Below are 24684 nucleotides of genomic sequence, written 5' to 3' on the forward strand. Positions count from 1 at the left end.
AGTCGGAATCCCAAGGATTCCAGTCGGAATCCCAAGGATTCCAGTCGGAATCCCAAGGATTCCAGTCGGAATCCCAAGGATTCCAGTCGGAATCCCAAGGATTCCAGTCGGAATCCCAAGGATTCCAGTCGGAATCCCAAAGATTCCAGTCGGAATCCCAAGGATTCCAGTCGAAATTCCCAAGGATTCCACTCGGAATCCCAAGGATTCCACTCGGATTCATAAACAATCTCAAAAATTTCCGATGGAATTCTAATAATTCCGCACCAGAATATAATAGATATGCCAGCAGAGTTACAAAAATTCCCAACCTGAATTGATCACCATTATTTTCACAACTCATATGTTAACCCAAAAAGCAACGACCGGTACGGAAACGAGTTACTAAATATGGTAGCCACCGGTGTGAGAATGAGTGACTAAACTAAAATGACAACTCTGGGGGTGATCATTTTAATCACCCGAATAGTCGCCCCCGTTAAAGATGCTCTAAGACAAGACGTGTCAGGTCAGAGTACAAAAATGAAACCAATTGCCTGTCAAAAAAGACCACTTCCCATTGGTCGTTTTGGCAAAGGCCTACTTTCACATCGTTGAGTTGGATTGCTCATAAATTGGAGTTTTCATCAAAAGTTTGTAAATTTTTCACAAAATCTTTTTGTTTCAAATCTGTTTATATTCGATGTTAAGTGTACCACATGTGATCTTACAATACTAAAATAAATAAAAAATACTGAATTGAGAGCAAAACAAAAGAAAATTATGTCAAATTTCTCTAAAAATATCGCCTGTTTGAATATAAACCTGAATTTTGAAAGAGATAACACCCTCAATTGCACTAAACGAATAAAGCGTGTTAGAAACAACCACATTATGAGTTTTTATATCTGAATTTGTTCACAACATTTGCTTAAAAAGAATACTAGCAGGACTGGCTTTTGTATCGTCAAGGTTATCGACTGAAAAACAACGGGGCAGTCTTAGTTGAGCTGTCACGTCCTGTCCTAGGCTCAAACAAAAAATAAAAAGTTTTCATACGAGGAGGAAGGGGGGGTGGTTTCAAAAATTTTATTTTTTAGCGTTACGTAGTAGATGGACGCTGCCTTATGTTGGGAGGGAGGAAAGCTCATCATCCCAACTGTCAAATCCAGCTGTTTATGTTCTGTTTCAGTTTGGATATCGTTGTGATTGGAGAATAGCGGCTACCGTGTGTAGGGAAAATTCAGTGAAAAACATTGCCACTAAACATCTAGCGGCGCGTGGAAAACCAAAAATAGGTCGACTTACAAGCAATACTAACCACAGGTGAATTTCAATGTGCTCGTCGCTGTGAGAATGAGTGTTTATTCATCGAGTTCTTGCGCATAAGGTTTTGGAAGGGAAGGTAAGTAAAGTGGATTACAGTTTAATGCAATTAATGAATACTGGTGAGGAATGTTGCCTACATATATGGAAATGATTTGTTTTCTTGAATTGTTTTCATCGATCCACAATTAGTTTAACTAATAAAACATTACATCGAGATATAAGCTTAGAAGATGATTCAACCAACCGTACAGTGATTCCCAAATATTTGTCACCAAACAAAGAAATGTTTTTAATTGTGGCTGTGTTTTTAATATTTTGCCAAAAAGTTACAACTTTTAATTAATTTGAAATATACAGTAAATATTAGACAATACATTTGTTTCTTTAACTTCATATAAAATGTGAACTAACAAGTTATCGTATGAATAAATAAACAAATTACAAATTTGCAACTTTTTCGATTTTCTCTACAAAATTGTCAATGGATCATTGAAGGTAGTTTTTGCAAGTGCTCACCGCATCAAAACAAAGGCGCCACTGTATATGGGATTTAACATTGTGACAGCATTGCTGTTCTGTCAAACACACAAGGCTACGGTGGCGCTATCTGTGCTTTCCATAGCGGCCGTTTTGGTTATTTTAATGATCCATTTTGTACGCTAGATTTCAGTTATTTATAGACGGATTTGAATGAAATATATACAACGCATCACCTGGAATTTCAACATGTAATTTTCTTTTCATAATTATGTTCAAAACTATGTCTAAGTGAAATATGTACGATAAAAAATATGTACGATTTATCTTAACAAGCATACACAAAGTTGTCTTTAGCAAACTTGTTGATCTTTTCTTAATCAGTAATTAAAATTTGTCAAAATATCATTATTTAAATCGACACGTAGGGAGACTTACGGCTTCGGCACCATGCGACTATTATCGGCAACCAAATTTCAAACGCCAAATCACAGCATTATTCTATCAAAACACATCATTGAAACCATTCAGATGATTCTTTGTTCTGTCCGCTTCCCACTGACGAGATTTTCGAGACTGAGCAAACAATACCGCCAGAGATGTCATCAATTCAAATGAATACGCCTCAAAATGCGACTGATTTGGAGCTGCCGAAGTGATACACCAGCAGTTCTTATGGGAAAGTTGCCGAACAGAATGAGGCTGCCGACAATAGGCCAGGGGAAGTGGTTCACCTAGAGTGAATTTATGTCAAAGAAAAAGTAGATTTTGTATGAGAATTGACAGAAAAATGAATACAGTAATACAGTAATGTATCGTTGTTATATTAATAATCAACTATCCATTGTTTGTTTGAAGTCTTTGCTAAACTTAAAAAAAAAAAACAATATTCATGATCCACTATGCACATTGTTTTTACATCCGACGGTTTGAAACCTCTGCACGGTTCACTCAAATCGTTTGTTTTGTGACCAAACCGATTTCCTACAGGTTTCTCAAAGTTTCACGGCAATGTTTTCCTCTCACCAGCGTTCATTCGCGGCAATATCTAGTTCTAAAAATAACGCATTTTCATCCGGCAGTGCTTTTCACGTTTTCAACTCTCTTTCGTCTTTGCACAGTGTCAGAAGCAAGTCGCACATTTTTCGGAACAGCAGTGCAGTTCTAGAACCCGATAGAATCATCGAGAATCTTCCGATTTTCTGACGAAATAAAACTTGGGAATCATTCCCGGTCGAAACCCAATAAAAGACGTTGAACTACGGTGCTTACAAGTCAGTATCATACAACAGTGATAGAAGTGATATAGTCCAGAGGGATTTAAAGTAAAATCTAATCAGTAATCCATTCAATCCATGGTTTCAGACGGCAAAAAGATGGTGAATGATAACACGCAAAAACCTCAGGAAGATCCAAATGCGTGCAAGGAGCGAGGCAATGAAGAGTTCAAGAACGGATACTGGGATTCGGCAGTTACATGGTACAGCAAGGCAATTGCACTTGGAGAAAAGCATAAGGATTTACCGGTGTATTACAAGAATCGTGCCGCAGCGTATCTAAAGTTGGAAAAGTTTGAACAAGCAGCTGAAGATTGCTCTAAATCCCTGGACCAGTGTCCAAATGATCCGAAGGCATTGTTCCGTAGGTTCCAGGCCTATGAAGCTCTGCAGCGGTTTGAAGAAGCTTATAAGGATCTCCGGACGATCCATACTTACGATCCGAATAACAAAATGATCAAACCGCATTTGGAAAGACTGCATGCAATTGTCCAGGAACGAGCTCGCGATCGGGCACAGACGACGAACAAGGTCACCAAGATGTTCGAGATTGCCTTTGATTTGGCTGCCCCCAAGGAGAAACGCGAACAAGCTATGAATAACATTGTCGTGCTGGCTCGTGAATCTGCGGGTGCTGAAGTTATGTTGAAAGATGGTTTGGTCACTCGTATCGGCAAGCTGCTGAAAGTGGAGAAGAATAACGACATTATTATTAACGCTGTTCGAGCTATTGACGAAGTTTGCACCAAGAGTGTGGAGAGAACCAAAACCGTAATTAAAGAGCTCGGAATTCCGTGGTTCCTGCAAATCCTGGACAGTAACGTTGAAGATCGCGTTGTTGCATCGCAACATTGCATGCAAACCGTTCTCAATTCTTTATCTGGCTTAGAGAACAAGGAAGATTCCAAACCTAATAAAGACCTTGTGGAAGCCAACAAGCAACTTATCGATACCCTGCTTAGTTGTTTGGTGTATTCAATCACGGAACGCACCATCACTGGCTTGGCTCGTGATGCAATTATGGAACTGATCATTCGGAACGTGCATTACAAAACCATCGATTGGGCCGAACGCTTGGTAGAGATGAAAGGACTTCACCGATTGATGGAGGTCTGCTCCGAGCTAGAGGAATACAAGTATGAGAGCGCCATGAACATTACCCCATCCTCGAGAACCATTGCTTCGGTTTGCTTGGCCCGTATCTACGAAAACATGTACTACGATGCCGCGAGGGAACGCTTCAACGAGCAGATCAGCGAGTTCGTCAAGGACAAACTGCTAACCCCTGATCACGAGTCGAAGGTCCGAGTTACGGTGGCGATTACATCGCTTCTGCTGGGTCCGTTGGATGCTGGCAATGCGATGATATCGAGGGAAGGCATCATGCAGATGATCTTGGTTATGGCGCAGTCGGATATCGTGTTGGAACAAAAGGTAAGTCGTTAACATGCTTGCAATCATTAAGGTGAAACAGTTTTGATTCCAATTTCCAAGATTGCACTTAAACTTCAAAGGCACTGATCTCGCGTAGGAAGTATCTTACAACAGTGCATTTGGGTAGGGGCACAATTCGGCCATTGTGACGGCCATCTTTAGCTTCCGAGATGTTTCACTTTAAGTGTGTCCAATGTCCATTTCTCGCGTTCAGTATCATAAGGGCGTAACTGCAATGATCGATTTCTCTTTAGCTAATTACTTGACCGGGCGACTGTTCTCGACTGCTATTTTTTGCTCAGTAGAAAGTGTTGCGGCGTGCAACTGGGACTTTGCTCGGGTGAGCGGGAACGGAAAGATCGGATGATCTTCCGTCCACCTGTTGCCGGGAGCAACAGGGCACAGGACCGATAGCTCGACTGGAGGGGGGACTTAACAACTCTAGCCTTGGAAAAGGCTGTTTGGTTTCCACTGGTGGAGGGAAAGGCGGTATGGTTCACTTTAACTTAACTACTGTATTTCTATCGAGGTTAATAATATAATGGTTGGAAAGAAACTGAATGGAATCTTGCGCATGCAAGTTTCTTAAATAGGCTGTAGGTAAACAACAACTTTGCATGCGCAGCGGTGTGGGGACGATGGTGGAAATTTCCACTGCATGCTATGTATTACTGAGCGAACGATGCTCGGGCGGGTGTCTTCACGCAATACATAGCTGGGATGGATGGTTGGTCGGCTTGACTGCGTACAGGTATATATTCGATCATGTCGCTCGGAAGGATGGAAAGGGGAAGCAAAACTAACGACGTGGTGCGTGTGTGTGAGTTATTTGGGGTGGTTGTTAGTTTGGTATTGGAGGCCGATATACTCGCGGCGGCTCGAGATTAGTAGGGACAGGGGTGTGAGGGACACACATACAAACGGAAACTTCGCGTTGGCGCGAACATACTCCCCGGCCAAAAGAGGTAAAGGGATGGGTTCAATGGAGGACTTGGTATGACTACAAAATTCACGGTGATGGGGAACTCAGGGACTCGACTCATAAGAACTGTCAGGGTGGAAAGATAACATTTCAAAGGCTTCCATTTCTTAAAAACTTATAGACTCTGGCCGAAAAGGGAAAGGGATGGTGAATTCAAGACTGGCTTATTACGACAAACATGCTCGGAAAGGGGGAACTCAGCAAGTCAACTCTAGGATTGGTAGGATGGAAACATTAACTTACTACGGCTTAACAGATAATCTCAAAGGGATGGAAGGAACTACGGACTGATTTGCGGAGGGAACTGCTTGACTCACAGGATATCAAGAATCTAATTTCAGGAAACAGTAAGGTATATCAGCGACACACTTTAGGCAGCAACTCTTTGCACACTTCTGAAATAGTTCAATCTTGGTGGGTGGGGAAATAATCGAGGGAAAAGAGAATTCTTCTTCAGGCACTGCAAGGAATTTTCAATCTCTTACACAAAGGGCACATTGGTGGGCAGTTTATGGTAGACTGCCATACTAACTCAAATGTTGGGGATTTACACGGATGTATCAATACTTGTGGACTGTATTTGGATAACTGGATACTATTAGGCATTGTGGACACATAAGCTTCAATAAGGATTGGCGATCTATTTTGACTCGGTGAAAGAGCTTAACAAACACTGGATAGGAATCGTGGCAAACTAAGGAGGACACAACTTTCAGATGGAAATTCAAGGTTGGATAAAAGGTTGGTTACGACGCTATCTAACTGTCACGAAATGGAACATTGGTAACTTGAGGGAATCGGCTACACTCTCTTAGTGGGCACGGTATCATACATCATACAACTTGGTAGGGAAGGATTTCAACGATCAAAAACTCAATGGGAGGAAAATTCATATGGACTAACATCTTGATCAAAGTAGAGGGAATCACGGATCACATAATGTCATATCAAACTTGGAATTTTGGAATTAATTGGCAAACACTTCACAGGGTCATATTCTACTAGATACGACATTACTCAAGTAGGCAATGGAAATCAACTCAACAAGGGAAAAGGAAGGATTATCATTTCATGTAGGGCTCTTCAATGGTGGACTGTATTATGGGATTCAATCGGTGGAAAACTCATATGGATTCAAATCTTACTCGGAGAGATGGAAATTGGCGATAAGGAAAACTCATTGACGACAGGAAGGACGGAAAACTCATCAAGAACAATATCGGTTTTGAGTGGGACTATTCAATGGTGGACTGGGGAAACCACTTTGAGCCAGGATAGGGATTAGGCACACACCACAAATCGAAAGCTTGCTTACCACTTGATGAACATCTTCGGGTGGATGCGTACGGGACACGCACTCCGGGATGGCTTTGCTGGCTCGACGTCGCATGGGGGCTTCATCTGGTGGTTTCTCCGACAGGGACATGGTATGGGGTTGCTTGGAACCACCAGTCGGGTTGACTGGCGGCATCATCTTCTCGGTCAATCTCTGGTTCGGGGCTTCGCTCAATACCGGACGTTTTCCGGTGGGCATCGGGGTTGGCTCTTTCGCCGGATGGATTCCGGCTATCGTCGGGATTGACCTCGCTATCGGTGGAATCGTGGTTGGACACCGCAACCACTTGGATACCGGATGGCTTCTGGTTGACACTGGACACGGGTGCTTCGCTGGACACATCTCGCTCATCTGTGGCTTAACCATCGGAGGGATGCCGGCTGGCATCAGAACCGGCTTGAAACTCGCAGGTATTTCGATGGACGGCAGGGCTTGCTTGGATACCGGAAGGATACCGGTCGGCAGCAGGAACATCAGCACTGGATTCATTTCGATTGGCAACCGAAACGACTTGGGAACCGGAGGAGGAATACCGGTCACATCTGGAGGCTTGGGGACCGGAGGAGGAATACCGGTCACATCCGGAGGCTTGGGAACCGGAGGAGGAATACCGGTCACATCCGGAGGAGGAATACCGGTCACAACTGGAGGCTTCTCTGGTGCCGGATGGGATTCGACACTAGGCGGGAATCGTTTCAGAACCGAACGTGGTCCGGCCGCAGAAGATGGCTGCTCACGAATCGGATGGATTCTGGCCACATACTGGAACTTCTTAGCCACCAAATGGAACACGCTTGCGGCTGGAAATCTCTGGGACACCGGCTGGTATCCCATCACACTGGACGGCTGCTTCATTACCGGAGGAAATCCGGCCACATCTGGGAACACACGTTGGAAAGGCTTCTCTATCGAATTGGATCCGGTCAAGCTGGAAGAATACTTCAATGCCGGAATGGATCCGGCCACACACGGGAATCGTTGGGGCGTTCGACGGAATCCGGTCAAATGGGATAGCTGCTTCGAAGCTGGACGGAATTTTGCCACGCGCTGGAAAGGCTTCACTACCGAATTGGATTCGGTCAAGTTGGAGAAATGCTTCAATGCCGGAATGGATCCGGCCACACACGGGAATCGCTGCGGCGTTGGATGGAATCCAGCCAAACGGGATGACTGGCCAAACGGGATGACTCGGCCAAACGGGATCGATGCTGGACGGAATCTGGTCCTACATGGGAATCGTTTCGCGACCAGACACAATCCGATCGCACTCGGGAACTCGTTGAGAATTAAGCGGAATCCAGCCACACAGGGAAACCGCTGGAGTACCGGACGGGAACCGGTTGCGCACTTGAATGGTCGGAAACTTGCTGCTGGATTCTTGGGCACTGGAAGTACGTCAGTTGGCATCGATGCCAACCTGGGCGGTGGATGGAAACCGGGTGGCATAAGTAACGTCTTCGGTAACGCACCACATCCGGCAGCTCTCTGGGACGGCGTCGGCTTCGAACGGATTCCAACCAGGTTGATTGGAACTGGAATCGGGTTCGTCGCTTCACAGGATTGAATGTTGCTTAGGCTGTCGACAAATTGGGTTGACTTATTGCCGACATGGAAATCCTCTGGGGTCGTCTTTGCTGGATTAGCAGCATGCTTTCTCAGCTTGCACGGAGGGTTGGACGTGTCTTCGTAGGCAACGGTTGTCACCTCTTCAGACCACGTTGGCACTTTTCCACGGTGGGTGGAATCTTCTTCTCGATGGGCGGGTTGCTCATTTTTGGTTGGCACACTCTCTTCACGGGGGTACTTCTGAAGTGTTGGCACATCAGAAGGCGGGACAATCGGCGTGGGTACCGACTTGCCCTGGATGACCTCGGCGAGATCACCCTCGGAACGGACCAGGGCTGGTCCACACACAGGTTTCGGCTTCTTGGCAAAAGCTTCAGCGCTAGCCACTCTCTCTTCACAGGGGAACTTCTGAAGTGTTGGAACATCAGAAGGCGGTACAATCGGCGTGGGTGCCGACTTGCATTGGATGACCTCGGCGAGATCACCCTCGGAACGGACCAGGGCTGGTCCACACTCAGGATTCAATTTCGCGGAACCTTCAGCGCTTGGTGGCTGCACGGACAGAATTGGCTTGATGGCACTCGAACTCACCTTCACTTCGTTGGCTTGGACTGGGTACAGTTGCTTCTCTGGGGAATGCTTTCTCAGTGGCGACGTGTTTTTCTCCTCCATCACGTCTGGAATCGGAACGGATTGTTCCGTCGTTGGGCTCGGGGATCGACTACGTACGAGCGGGGTGCGCCAGCGTGGCACAGTGGTCGCAGGGAAATAGTTGGTTGATGACGCTCGACTATGCTGATACCTGTTATCGGTGGTCGGAAAGGAAAGCAACATCGTTTCCACCAACACGCAGGCATCAAAATGGAGGTTCTCGAAGCTCTGATAATCCTCATCCAATTCTGAAAATCTCTCTTCTGGGATTGCGGACAGGATCTCACCGTACACTCTCTGGTATTCTTGGTACAGGAACTGGAGTTCACTTTCGTAAAGCTTCACTCGTGCAAGACTTGGTCGGATGGTACCATCCCTGTCAACCAACTGCTCCTGGAGCCGCTTCACTTTTAGCTCGACGAGGCTGCGTTGGGCGAACAGCCTTTTCACTTCGGCCATTCTGGAACAGGAACACACGCGCGCGGTTTACTTTCGGGTGGAAATGTTTCGAAACTTTTTCACTCGCGCGCGACTCACTTTCGGATTGGAAATGTGCTCGGACTTTTTCACTGTCTATTCACTACACTTGGGGAATTTCGTCGCCTCTCCGCCAATGGAAACCAGGAATATTCTTTCTTAACACTTTGGGTCGAGCTACCGGGGGCAGGAACTACAGCAATCCTCTCGGTAGGAATGCTGATTGCTATCGGCGATAGCAATTGGGAGGGATTGTTTCAATCGGATGATTGACGACACACACACGGCTGCGGTTGCAGCTTCCACGGAACTGGACCCTCTATCCGGTTCGATTGGACCAAATGTTGCGGCGTGCAACTGGGACTTTGCTCGGGTGAGCGGGAACGGAAAGATCGGATGATCTTCCGTCCACCTGTTGCCGGGAGCAACAGGGCACAGGACCGATAGCTCGACTGGAGGGGGGACTTAACAACTCTAGCCTTGGAAAAGGCTGTTTGGTTTCCACTGGTGGAGGGAAAGGCGGTATGGTTCACTTTAACTTAACTACTGTATTTCTATCGAGGTTAATAATATAATGGTTGGAAAGAAACTGAATGGAATCTTGCGCATGCAAGTTTCTTAAATAGGCTGTAGGTAAACAACAACTTTGCATGCGCAGCGGTGTGGGGACGATGGTGGAAATTTCCACTGCATGCTATGTATTACTGAGCGAACGATGCTCGGGCGGGTGTCTTCACGCAATACATAGCTGGGATGGATGGTTGGTCGGCTTGACTGCGTACAGGTATATATTCGATCATGTCGCTCGGAAGGATGGAAAGGGGAAGCAAAACTAACGACGTGGTGCGTGTGTGTGAGTTATTTGGGGTGGTTGTTAGTTTGGTATTGGAGGCCGATATACTCGCGGCGGCTCGAGATTAGTAGGGACAGGGGTGTGAGGGACACACATACAAACGGAAACTTCGCGTTGGCGCGAACAGAAAGTATTCATCGTAAGGAGCCGGATCCTATTATTGGCACTTTTGATTCACTTCGGCAGTGGGGTTTTTCGAAAGCAACAAAGCTTATATTTGGCCACAATATGTGTCGTATTAAAATGCTTCTTATTGCAAAGTTTCAGACAATTCGGCCGAGTAATACCCCTCATGCCAAAGTGAATCATGAAAGTGCCCAAGCAAGATGCATCATAAAATATCAGGTTCTTTCTTTTTTTTTAAATAACATGGCATATTTAATGCATTGGGCTTATTTTTGATAAAAATGCGCTAAAAAATCCCTGACATAATGACTCTGGATGTTATGTATGATGCAATTCCAAAAGAGCTTAATTGGATATTGTTTTCCATGGAAAATGAAGATTAGTAGTGTGTTGTATCAATAACTGACAACGGAATGTACGATTGCTAGCAGCTCGTCAACATCCCTTTGCTTAATGGAAGTAATTTGATCAAATTCAACTTTTTTCACAATTATGCCAAACGGCTATTAAGCCAAATGGCGATTATGCCAAAGTTGGTCGATTTGAAATCGATGAGCTCTCGCTGCTCGATTGGCTCACACTTTGACAGAAATGTCAGCTTCCGCGAATCTCTCTTATAAAGGATCACTACTCGCATTTGTCGTGAGTAAACGAAGCTAAAGTGATTCGTAAACGTATTCCGAGCTGTTCAGAGCAAATGTGTACAAACTGTACAAACACTAACCCTGTTCGCGAGTCTGTCATGTTTGTTTTGCGTTGGTTTACACTAGTGATCCTTTATAGAGAGATAAGCGGAAGTAAAATGGAATGATTTGGCAACAGACCAGCAGTGCTGATTTTACTCGGCGTCGAGAATAATATTGTAACACGGACATGACTTCCTCATTGCTATAAAGTGTATTTTGTTTCGTTATAGATCTTTGAGCTACATATCAAAACTAATAAACAGCCGAAAAAATCAAAAACTAAAAATCGCATTGACAAAAATTCAAAAAAGTAAAACATTTCATATATTTTGCTTCATGCAAAATTACTTTTACCGAAATAATTTCAAGCGGATTACATTACTCCTCAAGAAAAGTTAAAAAAAATTACGCGTGTTCGTTTGGCTCACACTTTGTCAGTTCTCGCTGCTCGATTGGCTCATACTTTGACAGAAATGTCAGCTTCCGCGAATCTCTCTTATAAAGGATTTCTAGTTTACACTCGTGAGGTGCTTCGTGAAGCGAACGTTTCCACCACTGCTACCCAGGGCATACAGTATCCTCGTAGCTACCACACGATATACGCATGCAAAAATAGTCCAACGCCAAGAGAGCTCTCAGTTAATAACTGTGGAAGTGCTCACAAGAACACTTAGCTGAGAAGCAGGCTTTGTTCCATTTGAGACGTAACGCCAGAAAAAAAGAAGAAGATCTTACCAACTGTATTTTTTAATGAATCTGACCTGAGTTTTATTATTAAGAAAACCACTCAGATTTCTCAAGAAATTTTCCAAAAAATCTTTTAGCTAAGCTATTTACCAACTGCTTTTTTTTTCTAGAATTCCAGGATTTCTTTCATATATTTCACTGAACATCTTATACCAGTTCACTAGTTCAACCTATTCAATGCTTTCTCAAAAAACTTTCATGTAAGGTACCGTGGGGGGTGTCCGGCCATTTGGCCGAACGCCGTTTGGCCGAACGCCATTTGGCCGAATGTCATTTGGCCGAACGGGTCATTTGGCCAAATGCCGTTTGGCCGAATCACGAAAAAAAAATTGCTTCAACTCTGATAAGTAGGAGTCATAAGTGTGGCCCAATAACTAATCAGGTAATTCATTTATTGATTTTAATAATGTAGCCAAACGTCATATTTGTCGCTATATTGATGATCCAAGAGAATAATTAAAACGATCCATCTCGCATCAAGACTCAAAGTCGTTCCTGGATTACCAACGGTGTGCTAGGTTTACTCCTGATTGATTTTCATCAGATTTTTTTTCTTTTAAATATAGGCTATTCTTTCGATTTGTACTGGTTCCATAACTATTGGTAATAATAAATCTTAGATTTTTTTGGATATTTTACCTTCTCTAAATTACCGGCAGATCTTTGTAGTTATACTGATGTAATATTTTTTTGCATTACACTTGCTTTAATTTTTATAAGAGATGTTTCCTTCTTTTGATCATAGGCTGTTCTTTCATATTTGAATAATTTTCATAGTTTATTGGAATTATGGCTTATAATACGCTCATAAAGAATCTTATTAAAAACATATTATTTAGCGTAAGGGTTAACTTAGGTAAGATTTCATTCTCCTCCAAGATTAACTCTGCACCGTTGCTTTCGTATATCAATAAATCGAACGATTCAGTTAACGTCAAATAGGCTCACTGTTTCTCCGTCGAGAAAAGAAGAAGCCAAAACTCGTGTTTGCTAGAACTATGAATAAAATCGCCTAATACGATTGGAAGCATTGAAGCGAACCGATGCTACAGAAGGACGAATAAATCTTAAACTGTCTTTTAGTTACTGTCAAAAGCTGACTACAAACGCATTGCGAAAACCTCTGCTGGCTACTATTACCGCTAGCAGAGAAGTTAATAATTGCTTTCATTTAGGATGTTCTTTTTTCAGCATGGACTATTTCTTGAACTAATACTAAAGAGCTGTACATACATGATGATTTATCCTTCTTTAAGAATAAAATGTTCTTTGAAATTCATTAAAAAATCATGCTAACTATCATCTATCATCTATTATTTTCAATTTCGGCCAAACGGCATTCGGCCAAATGGCGTTCGGCCAAATGTCCCGGAATCCCGTGGGGCAAGTGGGTAATGGATTTCGCATAATTGGTATTCTTTAAATCCTAGAAACTTTAAATTAAAACAAATAAGATCGTGTATATTTTTTAGCTTGACTCCCACCAAATATGAGCAGTATGCTAAAATTTATTGTTATGTAAAATTGAAAAAAAGTACAGAATTTTTTTTGAAAGACGTCTCCTTACTATTCACTTGCTCCAAGTGAAGTGCGACAAGTGAAAAGTTTATTGTTTTGAACAATAAATTCAAAAACTAACAGTTATATTCACGATTTCTATAACCTTTAACATTTGTTAAAGCGTACCAATGAACAATAACATAAGTAACATGTAAACAAAGAAAATTTTATTCTTGTTACTTGAATTTTCTTCTGTTCAGTTATGTTTGTTGAAATGATTGACAACATTATAACTGCAACATTTCCAATGTTAGTTCTTACATCATGAGACTGCAATTGCATTTCTGCTCTGTAGAATTTACAACGCTCGTTATTTGTTCAGAAAATCGGATATGACGTCGGGTAACTCTTGGGGAGAAATCGAACGGAATCCTTCAATAAAGTATTAAGAAACTTTTTTATGTGGATACACCTATACCCCATTTTATATGTTTTGAACTAACTTTACATAGACATTCCACGAGATTTCCGTGCGTTCTCTTATACTGGAACTTTTCAATCAACGTCTTCCTTTTGATCGACTGTCCGAAGTAAACATATCAATATCGTAATATTTGGCAACCTTTTTTTAGAGAAGTTCTATGATTTGGCCATGATAATAGCTTTTAACGCTTTGATATAGTGTTTCTTGAATTATCAGCACGTTCTGTTGTTCTATGATAATTGCGAAGCTTGTATACTTATAGCTACCTAAAGAGAAAACACAAATTCATTCTCTAATGAGAAACTTTTCACTTGCCCCACGTGATTAGAAAATTGACGGTGTTTCAATTAGGTTATTTTTAGGTCTATGTCGAATTAATTCCAAAACTTTTTTATTGCAGTTTAAAACTGACAGAGGGGGCAACTTATAAGTGGTACAGAAAATTATTGTCCGCAACTTTTTTCCGCTAAAAATATTAAAATAAGATTGCACGCCGCCAACTTGTTACGGAGTTATAGTTGACAGGTTAACAATCTTTCGCTCTATTATGCAATAATGGCTGAAAATCTCAGAAATCTCTTACCTATCGTAATGTTCTCAATGGCCTCAAAGGTTTACGCATGAATTTAAGACGTTAATTCACATATTCAGTTAAATATATCAATTATTTCACTTACCCCATTTACCCACTTGCCCCGCGGTACCATTATGTGAAATACATCCTATTTGAAACAAGGAGCATGACTATGGTGGGATGCCTAATGGTCATTATGCCAAATGGCCACTCAGTGTTTCATACAGTTATGCCAAATATTTTTATACCAACTCATTTTATGCTAACCTTACCATACGAGTTCTCCATCGATATATTTCGCCCATATCATTGATAAGATAATACTGAAAGAAATGTGTTGTGTAGAATTAAACATATCGTTTGTACATTTTATGGGAATTTACTGTATGAACAATAATCATGAATATCTATGTACTTGTTATGTCACATCCACATAAGACGTTAGCCTGTCATATATGAGATACACGCAAAGGCTTCAGCTTTCTGGGGAATGTTATAGAATCGAAACTACCTTTTTTTCAACGCAAGTTGATTGTATGCAAAATTTAAGTGATGTACACAGCGAAAAAATGTGAAAAATGGAATTCATTGCAAAACAGTTTCAGAAGACATGTTATGATTCTTCTTAATTAATTTTATCAAAACCGTACGAGAGCTACTTACAGTCAGTGACACAAAAGCAATAACCAAACAGCATTTTTTCTATACAAAATGCTCAAGATTGGGCTCTGTGTCTCGGTTTCTGGAAGTCCGAGTTGACTGTAATTTGGATGACGAACAACAAATAATTTGAAGTTTTACCTGTAGTGAATTCGTTTTATTGCAGTCATTTTACAAAGAGTTTCAGAGGGTTGTTCACTACCGAAAAACTAAACATTACATATACTTTGCAATTGAATTAAATGGACAAATGATGTAAAGTTCGCGAAATGTTGGAAAAACCGGTTTAATCTAAATTTAATCGTGTAATTTCAACCAAATTGTATCTAAAATGAAAGTTTAAGTGCAAACTAGCATGCTTGGTGGATTAGATCACAAACAAAGTTTGATAAATTTTATTTTAAATTTTATGTAAACATCAATAAAACTCGTGTTTTATACAACTTCGATGACCTGTAGCTAAAAATTGTGACGTGCTGGAACATTTATGAAAATAGCATTAGATTCAGCAACCCCAAATCTACTCGAGACACATAATTTGATCCTAGAGACATGCGAAAATGTCATTTTTATTACGCTGTGTTACCCTTCTTTAGCTTTGAGTTGTGAAATTATGAAGTTTGGATGTTTTCCCCCAGGGAACCGGGAATTCAGGACAATTTGACATGTGGTCAAGTTATTCAAATATATTCGAACCACCTGTAGACTTGATTTGCAAATTCATGAAAATTGATATGTCACAAGCCAGGTTTCAGATTCGCCAATATAATGGCCAATTCCACCAGTGAAACGGTATTCGGAAAACCCAGCATGTGACCAAGTCATCCAAAAACGGTCGAACTATTTTTATTTAGACTTATCATTTATCATGAAGTTGATATGTCGCAAGCCATGAACTCGAAATTAAAGTGTTTACTGATTCTTTAAGTGGAATTATTTCAGTACTCCTCGTGATGAATCCAAAATCACGGTGAATTTCTAATCGATGACGGGGGTTCAAAAAAATTTGTGATTGACCCTGAAAATTCAACTGAAATTCATTGAAAACGGATGGGAAATAATATTTTGATATTGAAAATTTCAATCAAGTTTGATGTCAGTCTAGACTCGCATGAAGGATGAATGCACCCCGGTAATACAAACACATAAAACAGGTTGTGTTGCACATGGGATGTAAAGCCAACGTAAAAAGATGTTCAAAACGATTTTCCTAAGCACCAGCTAATTCAAAACTGACAACTGAATATTTTGTTCGAGATTAGCGCAGCGAATTGTATAGTGTGACAGTTATGCGTAGAAATAAAGTAGTTGGACAGTTATGCGTGGAAATTCAACAATGGGACAAATTGACTTGGCTGGCTTTTCATTGAGTTTCCGAACAAAGTTAATTTTTGGTAAGTGTTTTCTAAAACTATACGTAAAAATAAACTGTTTGATGACAGAAAGTCAAAATGCACAAAAAGTAACATGGGACAATTATGCGTATAACGGCAGTGTACGTCGATTTGAAAAAGTAATAAAAAATTGTTAATCTATATGCATAAAAAAGGAATGCACTCAGGCAAATGGACTATCGATAAACATAGGAACCCCTTATGAAAATTCGCCACAAGGAATCGGGTTGAAATTCATAAATTTACCTTATGAAACCGAAATTTGAAAACAAAAATAGTTTTCGCGGCAAGCTGGAATCGAACCAAGGACCTTGCGATCGATAGGCTCGGTCGTACACCTCGCGCCTATCGACGCCTTGGTGTTGAGTGATGCTAAAACGAAACATAAAGCGTTTGTATTGCGATAACCGTTCCATCTTTCATAAGGCAAAATGCATGAATTTCGATTGTCCAGTTCTCTGCGTGTGCTGCTCTGATGTTCTGAAATTGCATAAAGTTTGTCAATTGTGAAAAAAAACTTTTATAGCTATTTGAAGAAACTACATCAAAAATCATAGCATGCAATTGAATATTTAAAAGTCAAATGAAATATTGAAACTTTTTATCAAAAATGTTTGAAAAACATGAAAACTATGATGTCATTCGATTTCGAATACTGAGGCATTCGGGATTATTTCTGGAATTGGAATTGAACTGATTTTTTTTAACACCATTCTTACAATTCTTCCCCTAATTGCAGGTTGCATGTGAATGTATCATCGCCGCTGCATCTAAGAAGGACAAGGCCAAGGGCTTGGTCGAAACTGGTGCAGAAATCCTGAAGAAGCTGTACACTTCCAAAAACGAGGAAATCCGTGTTCGAGCTTTGGTTGGCCTCTGCAAGCTGGGAAGCTCGGGTGGTTTGGATGCATCGATTCGCCCATTCGCCGACGGTTCGACGAAGAAACTTGCCGAAGCTTGTCGGAAGTTCTTGATCAAGCCCGGCAAAGATAAAGACATTCGAAAGTTTGCCGCCGAAGGTTTGGCTTATCTCACGCTGGATGCTGACGTGAAGGAGAAATTGGTCGAAGATCGTGCCGCCATACAAGCGCTGATTGAACTGGCCAAAACTGGAGATCAGTCGGCGATTTATGGTGTCGTAACCACGCTGGTCAATTTGGTCAACGCATACGAAAAGCAGGAACTTCTTCCGGAATTGGTACAACTTGCCAAGTTCGCAAAGCATCACATTCCGGAAGAACACGAGTTGGATGACCCGGACTTTGTGAGTGGTCGTATAATAGTTCTCGCTAATGAAGGAGTTACTTCCGGTTTGGTTGCCTTATGCAAAACTGAAAGCGACAACAGTAAAGAAATGATTGCTCGTGTTTTCAACGCACTCTGCAGTGAGCAAGAAGTTCGCGGAAAGGTGGTTCAACAAGGCGGAGCTAAGGTACTGATTCCTTTATCTCTGAAGGGAACCGCCAACGGAAAGCGCCACGCTGCTCAAGCATTGTCTCGCATTGGCATCACAATCAATCCTGAAACTGCTTTCCCAGGTCAGAGAAATCTGGAAGTCATAAGGCCTCTACTCAATCAATTGCATCCAGACTGTTCCTCGTTGGAGAACTTTGAAGCATTGATGGCTCTTTGCAATCTTGCGTCTATGAACGAATCCACCCGACAGCGCATCATCAAAGAACAAGGTATCAGCAAAATCGAAACTTACATGACAGAGGATCACATGATGTTGCAGCGGGCAGCTACTCAAGTCATGTGTAATATGGTTCAGTCCCCTGACGTTGTCAAGATGCATGAAGGCGAGAATGACCGAGTCAAGTTCTTGGTGTTGCTTACAATGGAAGAAGACGAGGACACTGCAGTTGCCGCATCGGGAGCACTGGCTTACCTTACATCGGTTAGTGACATCTGCTGCGAAAAAGCATTCAGCCCTACCTGTTGGCAGGAAGCCTTCAACACGTTGGTTGCCAACCCGAGCCCGGAAGTGCAATACCGTGGCACTGTCATCATTTACAATATCATCAAATCTAATAAAACACTGGCAGAGAAAATTTTCGATACAGATCTACTACGGATGCTGTATGGCGTGACGCAACTAAACGACGAAAAACGAGCCAAGGCCATCGAAATGGCACAAAAGTGCCTGAAGATTGCCGAAGAGTATCGCCTTATTGAGGAGAACAAGGATGCTGATATGGCCCCTGATGTATTCGAACAGCAAAAGCAGGATGCGACAATTGAAGAGATCGATGAGTAAGACGATTACCGGTCTCAAGCAAAAACTTACGTACTGAAAGTGCATTACACGGGAAAAGTTGTTCATTTCCGACTTTTATGTAATTTAGTTTTAATTTTTAAACTACATTAAGAGTTTGATCAAAACTAGGTTTAGTGTTTTCGTAATAAAATATTTATCCAAGTCTGAACGGTTTTTATTCATCCTCTCTAATTAAGTCGGTGCACCGCGGTAGTTAGTAGACAGCATTCTAAGTTCTTGAGGCTTTTTCCATGGAAGTCGCATAATACTAAACGCACTATATTCTGTTCGAGTAGACTGCCATGTGTAGCATAAGCATAGATGACCGTACAATTCGTAGTTGCTACTCCGTGATTTACCAGAATAATCGAAGTAGTACAAGGAACCTTGAAGCTTGAGAGTAGCTTTCCATCTTCAATGTACACTCGAGAACTCCAAACATTAAAAAATCTATAACGGCGCCGGCCATGTCCTTAAGGTCATCGTGGAAGGGAAGGAATGTTGGTATGACATCCATTGTTACTAGAGACCGAGTACACCTCTGCATATCCATGGTTGTCATGGGAAGGAGTTTTGTTAGTGGGGAAGGATCGAAGCTGCATGATCAGGATTCACCTTGGTAACTGATGCGATTAATGCAAAAATACTAAAACCCTCATCTCTCAGCAAATACATAATGGATTCATATAATATTTTGGCAGTATACTGGCTCGCATATCTAGTTTCTAAAAGTGACCAGAGGATTTCGGAAATGTTCCTGTGGACGAAGTTATTCCGGTGGGTCACTGGGTCAAGTCTGGGTCAGGTGAAAGAATGCCGTGGATTTGTGCCCCTATAGGTAGGCAAACTTCAAGCCGCAGATTATTTCCTGAATCGAATATAATGTAAGCTGCTTACGAAAAACAGGTGTTTTGTTTTCATTTCATATGAAAATTTCTATAGTCTAACATACCCCAAAATATCTTTATACCCCGGGGTAAGTGGGACCTATCGAAACAAGCACCAGAAAGGTTGGTAAATGGCTGGGCATGGCGTACCATTGGTACCTCGCGTACCTGAAGGAATAATATGGACTCCTTTGTGCGGTCGTCCTTACCCTCTTGCCCAGCAACTCCTATCCCTACCTCCTCGTAGTACTGGCCGGGGTACGAGTAACCTTGGGGAAGATCGGATAACCAACCACCGGTGGGAACTTTGGTCGTATGCTGACAGGGAAGGGGGGATTTGCTTTTGCTTTTGCTTCTGCAAACCTTGATCGTCTGTACTCCATGTTAGGAGCGGTTCACAGCAGCGTCTGTTCCCCATGTCAGGGGCGGCTGATCATCGTCCGAGTGTCAGAGAAGGACTCTAAGCTAAACTGCGCACTATGGTACTCCGAAGACCACAGCGACGTAAAGGGACTAGCGATTGGAAGCTCGGTACGTGGAACTGTAAATCTCTCAACTTCATCGGGAGCACACGCATACTCGCCGACGTGTTAAAGGACCGCGAATTCGGCATCGTAGCGCTGCAAGAAGTGTGTTGGAAGGGATCAATGGTGCGAGTGTTTAGAGGTAACCATACCATCTACCAGAGCTGCGGCAACACACACGAGCTGGGAACAACTTTTAAAGTGATGGGTGATATGCAGAGGCGCTTGATCGGGTGGTGGCCGATCAATGAGAGAATGTGCAAGTTGAGGCACAAAGGCCACACTGATGATGATATAGACGCTTTTTACGCGCAGCTCGAACGTGAGTACGACAGCTGCCCAAGCCGCGACGTCAAAATCATCATGAAGATCTGAACGCTTAGGTTGGCCAGGAGGAGGAGTTCAGACCGACTATTGGAAAGTTCAGTGCTTACCGGCTGACGAACGAAAACGGCCTACGACTAATTGATTTCGCCGCCTCCAAGAATATGGCCATTCGTAGCACCTACACTCCCGTGCATAAATTTGGGTTCACCCCCTAAAAAACATGCAAAAGTGTTCTGGCCATATCTCTGTGATTACACGTCCAATTGAAACTCTCTTAGCCGCATTCGAAAGGCAAAGAGTTATTCTTACTTCGTATGTATTTTTCCAAACACATTCTTTGAACTTTGTGTACTAAATTTGTACTTAAAGTTGGGACATTTTTCAAAAAACACACTGAAAAATCATATCTAATTACCTCAGCATCGGATCGACCAAAATTTTGAATCAATTTGTCATTAGAATCGTAATCTTATATAATTTGAAGAGCACTCATGAAATTTTGGTGGAAAAATCTGAAAAGTATTCAAAATCAATAAAACAGTCAGTCAAGTCATCGTTCAAAAGTTTGGGTTTACCCCTCAGTATGGTGTATCGTGCAAAAGTTTGGGTTCACCTGAACTTACTTAAATCTGTGAAATCTCAGACCACTCATGTACGCGCCATTATTTGCGCTCAAAAAAGCTTTAAACTATTAAAATCGGTTGAAAAATGGCCGAGATATTGACAAAAATTATGTGCGTGCTGATCAGGTGAACCCAAACTTTTGCACGATGACTTGACTGACTGCTTCATTGATTTTGAATACTTTCCAGATTTTTCCGCCAAAATTTCGTGGGGTCTCTTCAAGGAATATAAGATTACGATTCTAATAACACTTTGCTTTGAAATATTGGTATTAAAGAAAATTAGATATGATTTTCTAGGGTGTTTTTTGAAAAATGTAACAACTTTAATTAAAAATTTAGTATACAAAATTTGAAAAATGTTATTGGAAAAATACATACGAAGAAGAATAACTCTTTGCCTTTCGAATGCGGCTTTAAGAGTTTCAATTGGACGTGTATTCACAGAGATATGGACAGAAAACTTTTGTATGTTTTTGAGGGGGTGAACTCAAACTTTTGCACGGGAGTGTACTTCCAGCACAGCCTTCCATACCGATACACCTGGAGATCACCACAGCAGACAGAATCGCAAATCGACCACGTTCTGATTGATGGACGGCACTTCTCCGACATTATCGACGTCAGGACCTATCGTGGCGCTAACATCGACTCTGACTGGATAAAGCCCCTCTTGAGGACTGCTGGAAAACAGTAAAAGCAACTGAGAGCAACGTCGGGTACGTGGGACGGAGTGACGAGGAGTGCTAGGAGGTTTTGGAGGAGAAGAATGCAGCGCGGGCGGTCATGCTGCAGCAAGGGACCCGGCAGAACGTGGAGCGTTATAGACGGAAACGGCAACAGCAGACCCGCCTCTTTCAGGAGAAAAAACGCCGCCTGGAGGAGACGAAGTGCGAAGAGATGGAACAGCTGTGCCGGTCTCAAGAAACGCGTAAGTTCTATAAGAAGCTCAACGCATCCCGCAACGGCTTCGTGCCGCGAGCCGAGATGTGCAGGAATAAGGAAGGGAGCATTTTGACGGACGAGCGTGAGGTGATCGAAAGGTAGAAGCAGCACTTCGACGAACACCTGAATGGCGCTGAGAGCACAGGCAATGAAGGACGGGACAACGGAGCAAATGCCTTCGTCAGTATTGCGCGCGATGGAAACCAACCAGCCCCCACTTTGAGGGAGGTTAAGGATGCCATTCATCAGCTCAAGAACAATGAAGTTGTTGGTTAGGATGGTATCGGAGCTGAACTCATAAAGATGGGCCCGGAGAGGCTGGCCATTTGTCTGCACCAGCTGATAGGCACAATCTGGGAAACAGAACAGCTACCGGCATTGGCGTAGCTAGGATTTTTTTCTGGAGGCGGCCTAGGGGGGGGCTAGCAAATACTTGTTTTACAGAAGTAATGTCGGTCGCAATAATCACGATTTTCACAAATTTGGTAGTTTTTACAGATTTGTATCGATTTCATTCATTTATAATTTTGTCTCATTTCGTGGCATATCAGTGATATTTGTAAATTTCAATCGTCGCTACGAAACAGATTCAACAGGTTACAACCAGTCAAAAATCTTTAAAGAATTCTAGCAAAAAGCTCACAAGGATTGTCTTTTGTGTTTCTCCTTTGATTATTTCAGGAATTAAATCATGTGCTTTGAAGAGTTTCCTCTGAGAATCCCTACGGGAATTTATTCATGAATTATGTTCGCACTTTTCAGTTTTTTTTTTTTTTTTTTTAAGAACTCCTTTACTAGTTTTCATTGAGTTCGTCCTGGGATTCCCCAAGAGAATCATTCTCAGACTTTTTGATCTCATCAGAAAAATTCTCGAAGAATCTCTATCGAACTGCCTAAAAAATCGTTTGAAGAACTCCTCATTACAAATTCTTTTAATACTTTCTCCTCGAAGGTCCTCTAGGTACACATTACATATAAATTCCAATTGTAAGTTTAAAGTATCCCCCTGCGTTCATAAATAATTTGTTTAGGATTTCTAAGGATTTCTCCAAAATATAGAACAAAAATATATAGGATTCTCACCAAAAATGACTTCACAATCAACAAGTAAGGATTCATCCCACGAATTCTTCAGAGAGTTCAAAAACAGTTTTTCCAACTTTGCTTTTGAATTTTTTTCTAAGGTTTCTCTATAGAATTGTTTGAAGAAATCGTAGCAAAATTATCCAGACATCCTGCAAAAATATTAATTGGCTCTTCCAGGTGTTACTGTAAGGATTCCTAGCAATATTCCACAAAAATTTCCTGAGCAATTTAAAAGAATTCAATTGGGAAATTTTATTCATGATTGCTCAGTGAAGCTCTCCGCAAGAAATCTGTACTTTTTCACAGATAATTATTTTTTTGATTTATCTAAAATTAAGGTGCAACATCTCTTCCGTGAAAATAGTCAAAGATTCCCGAGTAATTTGTACAGAGATTTATTAAAGAATTATGTTATTGTTTCTTGTAGATTCTTCTGAAAAATTACCAAAGATTCATCTTAGCATTTTCCAGAGCTTTTTTCATAAAACCGCACTAACGATTCTTTTGGGATTTTAATTGAACATTTTTTTCATCAGATTCACTAAACACTTGCAATTCATTCTTAATCTTAAAAAAAATCTCCAGAAGTTCCATCAAGTATTCTTTCAGGTTCTAGAAATAACTCATTTTTTGCGAATATAAATCTCAGGAATCTTCCATATAAAAAGACTTATAAAAATTTAAACACTCAATTTTTTGGGTCTAAAACTACTCCTGGAAAAACTTAATATTTTTAGGGATTGCTTTATAAATTCCTCTATGAATCACTCCATATCAGATTTCTAAAGTAACGAAAGGTTTGAAATAACCTTGTTGATAAGTTATTGAATAATTGCAGCTTAAACATACTTCGGAAAATATCACTGAATTCCTGTCGTAAAATTTGAGAATTTCTAAAACATGTTAACAATGTACCTCACAGAAAAGCTCAAGTGGTTCTTGTAGGATTTACTACATAAAATCGTATTCTTTTTCGACGTCTTTTATAATAGAAAATGATCCATGTTAAAACGTATGAAATTTTTACTGAAAGTATTTGTAACTTGAGTCTTATATAATATTTAGTATGAACTCTGAAGATTCATGATACTATGGTGAACATATTGATATAGAACCCATTTTTTCCTAACTCTAGAAATTCCAAACAAACATTTTTGAAGGTTTTATTATCGACTATTTTGTAGTACTGTAGAAGTTTAACGTGAAAATGCAAGATTCTAATTAAACCCTTTCTTTCCCACAGCTTTGTTTGACAATTTAACTATCAAAATGGCGTTTCAAAAAACAAAAAGTTTTTACAAATAAGCTATATTATTGAAAATCACAATATTTTTTTATTGTTTTTCAATAGTTAGTTGATTGTTTTCCAATAGTTTGACCCTAAGGTCACTTATTTCGATGTTTGATAATAAATTTATTCCAATCATTATTGAGCTACTCGTACCAATTCGGTTTAGCTACCGTTCGTTGAAAATCGGTGGCACCTGTGCTACCATGGGAAAG

General features: G+C 41.3%; 1 protein-coding gene across 2 annotated transcripts; it reads left to right on the forward strand.

Annotated features, from left to right (window-relative positions):
- The first annotated feature begins 1139 nt into the window (after positions 1–1139).
- On the forward strand, positions 1140–18958 carry LOC5571585 (protein unc-45 homolog B). Of its 2 annotated transcripts, none has more exons than XM_021849063.1 (4): positions 1140–1384; positions 2868–3059; positions 3151–4496; positions 17272–18958. In XM_021849063.1, the coding sequence occupies exons 3-4, from the start codon at positions 3162–3164 to the stop codon at positions 18787–18789; spliced, it is 2853 nt and encodes a 950-aa protein (XP_021704755.1). In that variant the 5' UTR covers positions 1140–1384; positions 2868–3059; positions 3151–3161; the 3' UTR covers positions 18790–18958. The 2 variants fall into 2 exon arrangements, with proteins under 2 accessions (XP_021704755.1, XP_021704754.1); XM_021849062.1 differs by having other exon boundaries at positions 2907–3059.
- Positions 18959–24684: the final 5726 nt, after the last annotated feature.

This window comes from Aedes aegypti, chromosome 3, assembly GCF_002204515.2.
Source record: "Aedes aegypti strain LVP_AGWG chromosome 3, AaegL5.0 Primary Assembly, whole genome shotgun sequence".
In the NCBI taxonomy this organism is placed as follows: domain Eukaryota; kingdom Metazoa; phylum Arthropoda; class Insecta; order Diptera; family Culicidae; genus Aedes; species Aedes aegypti.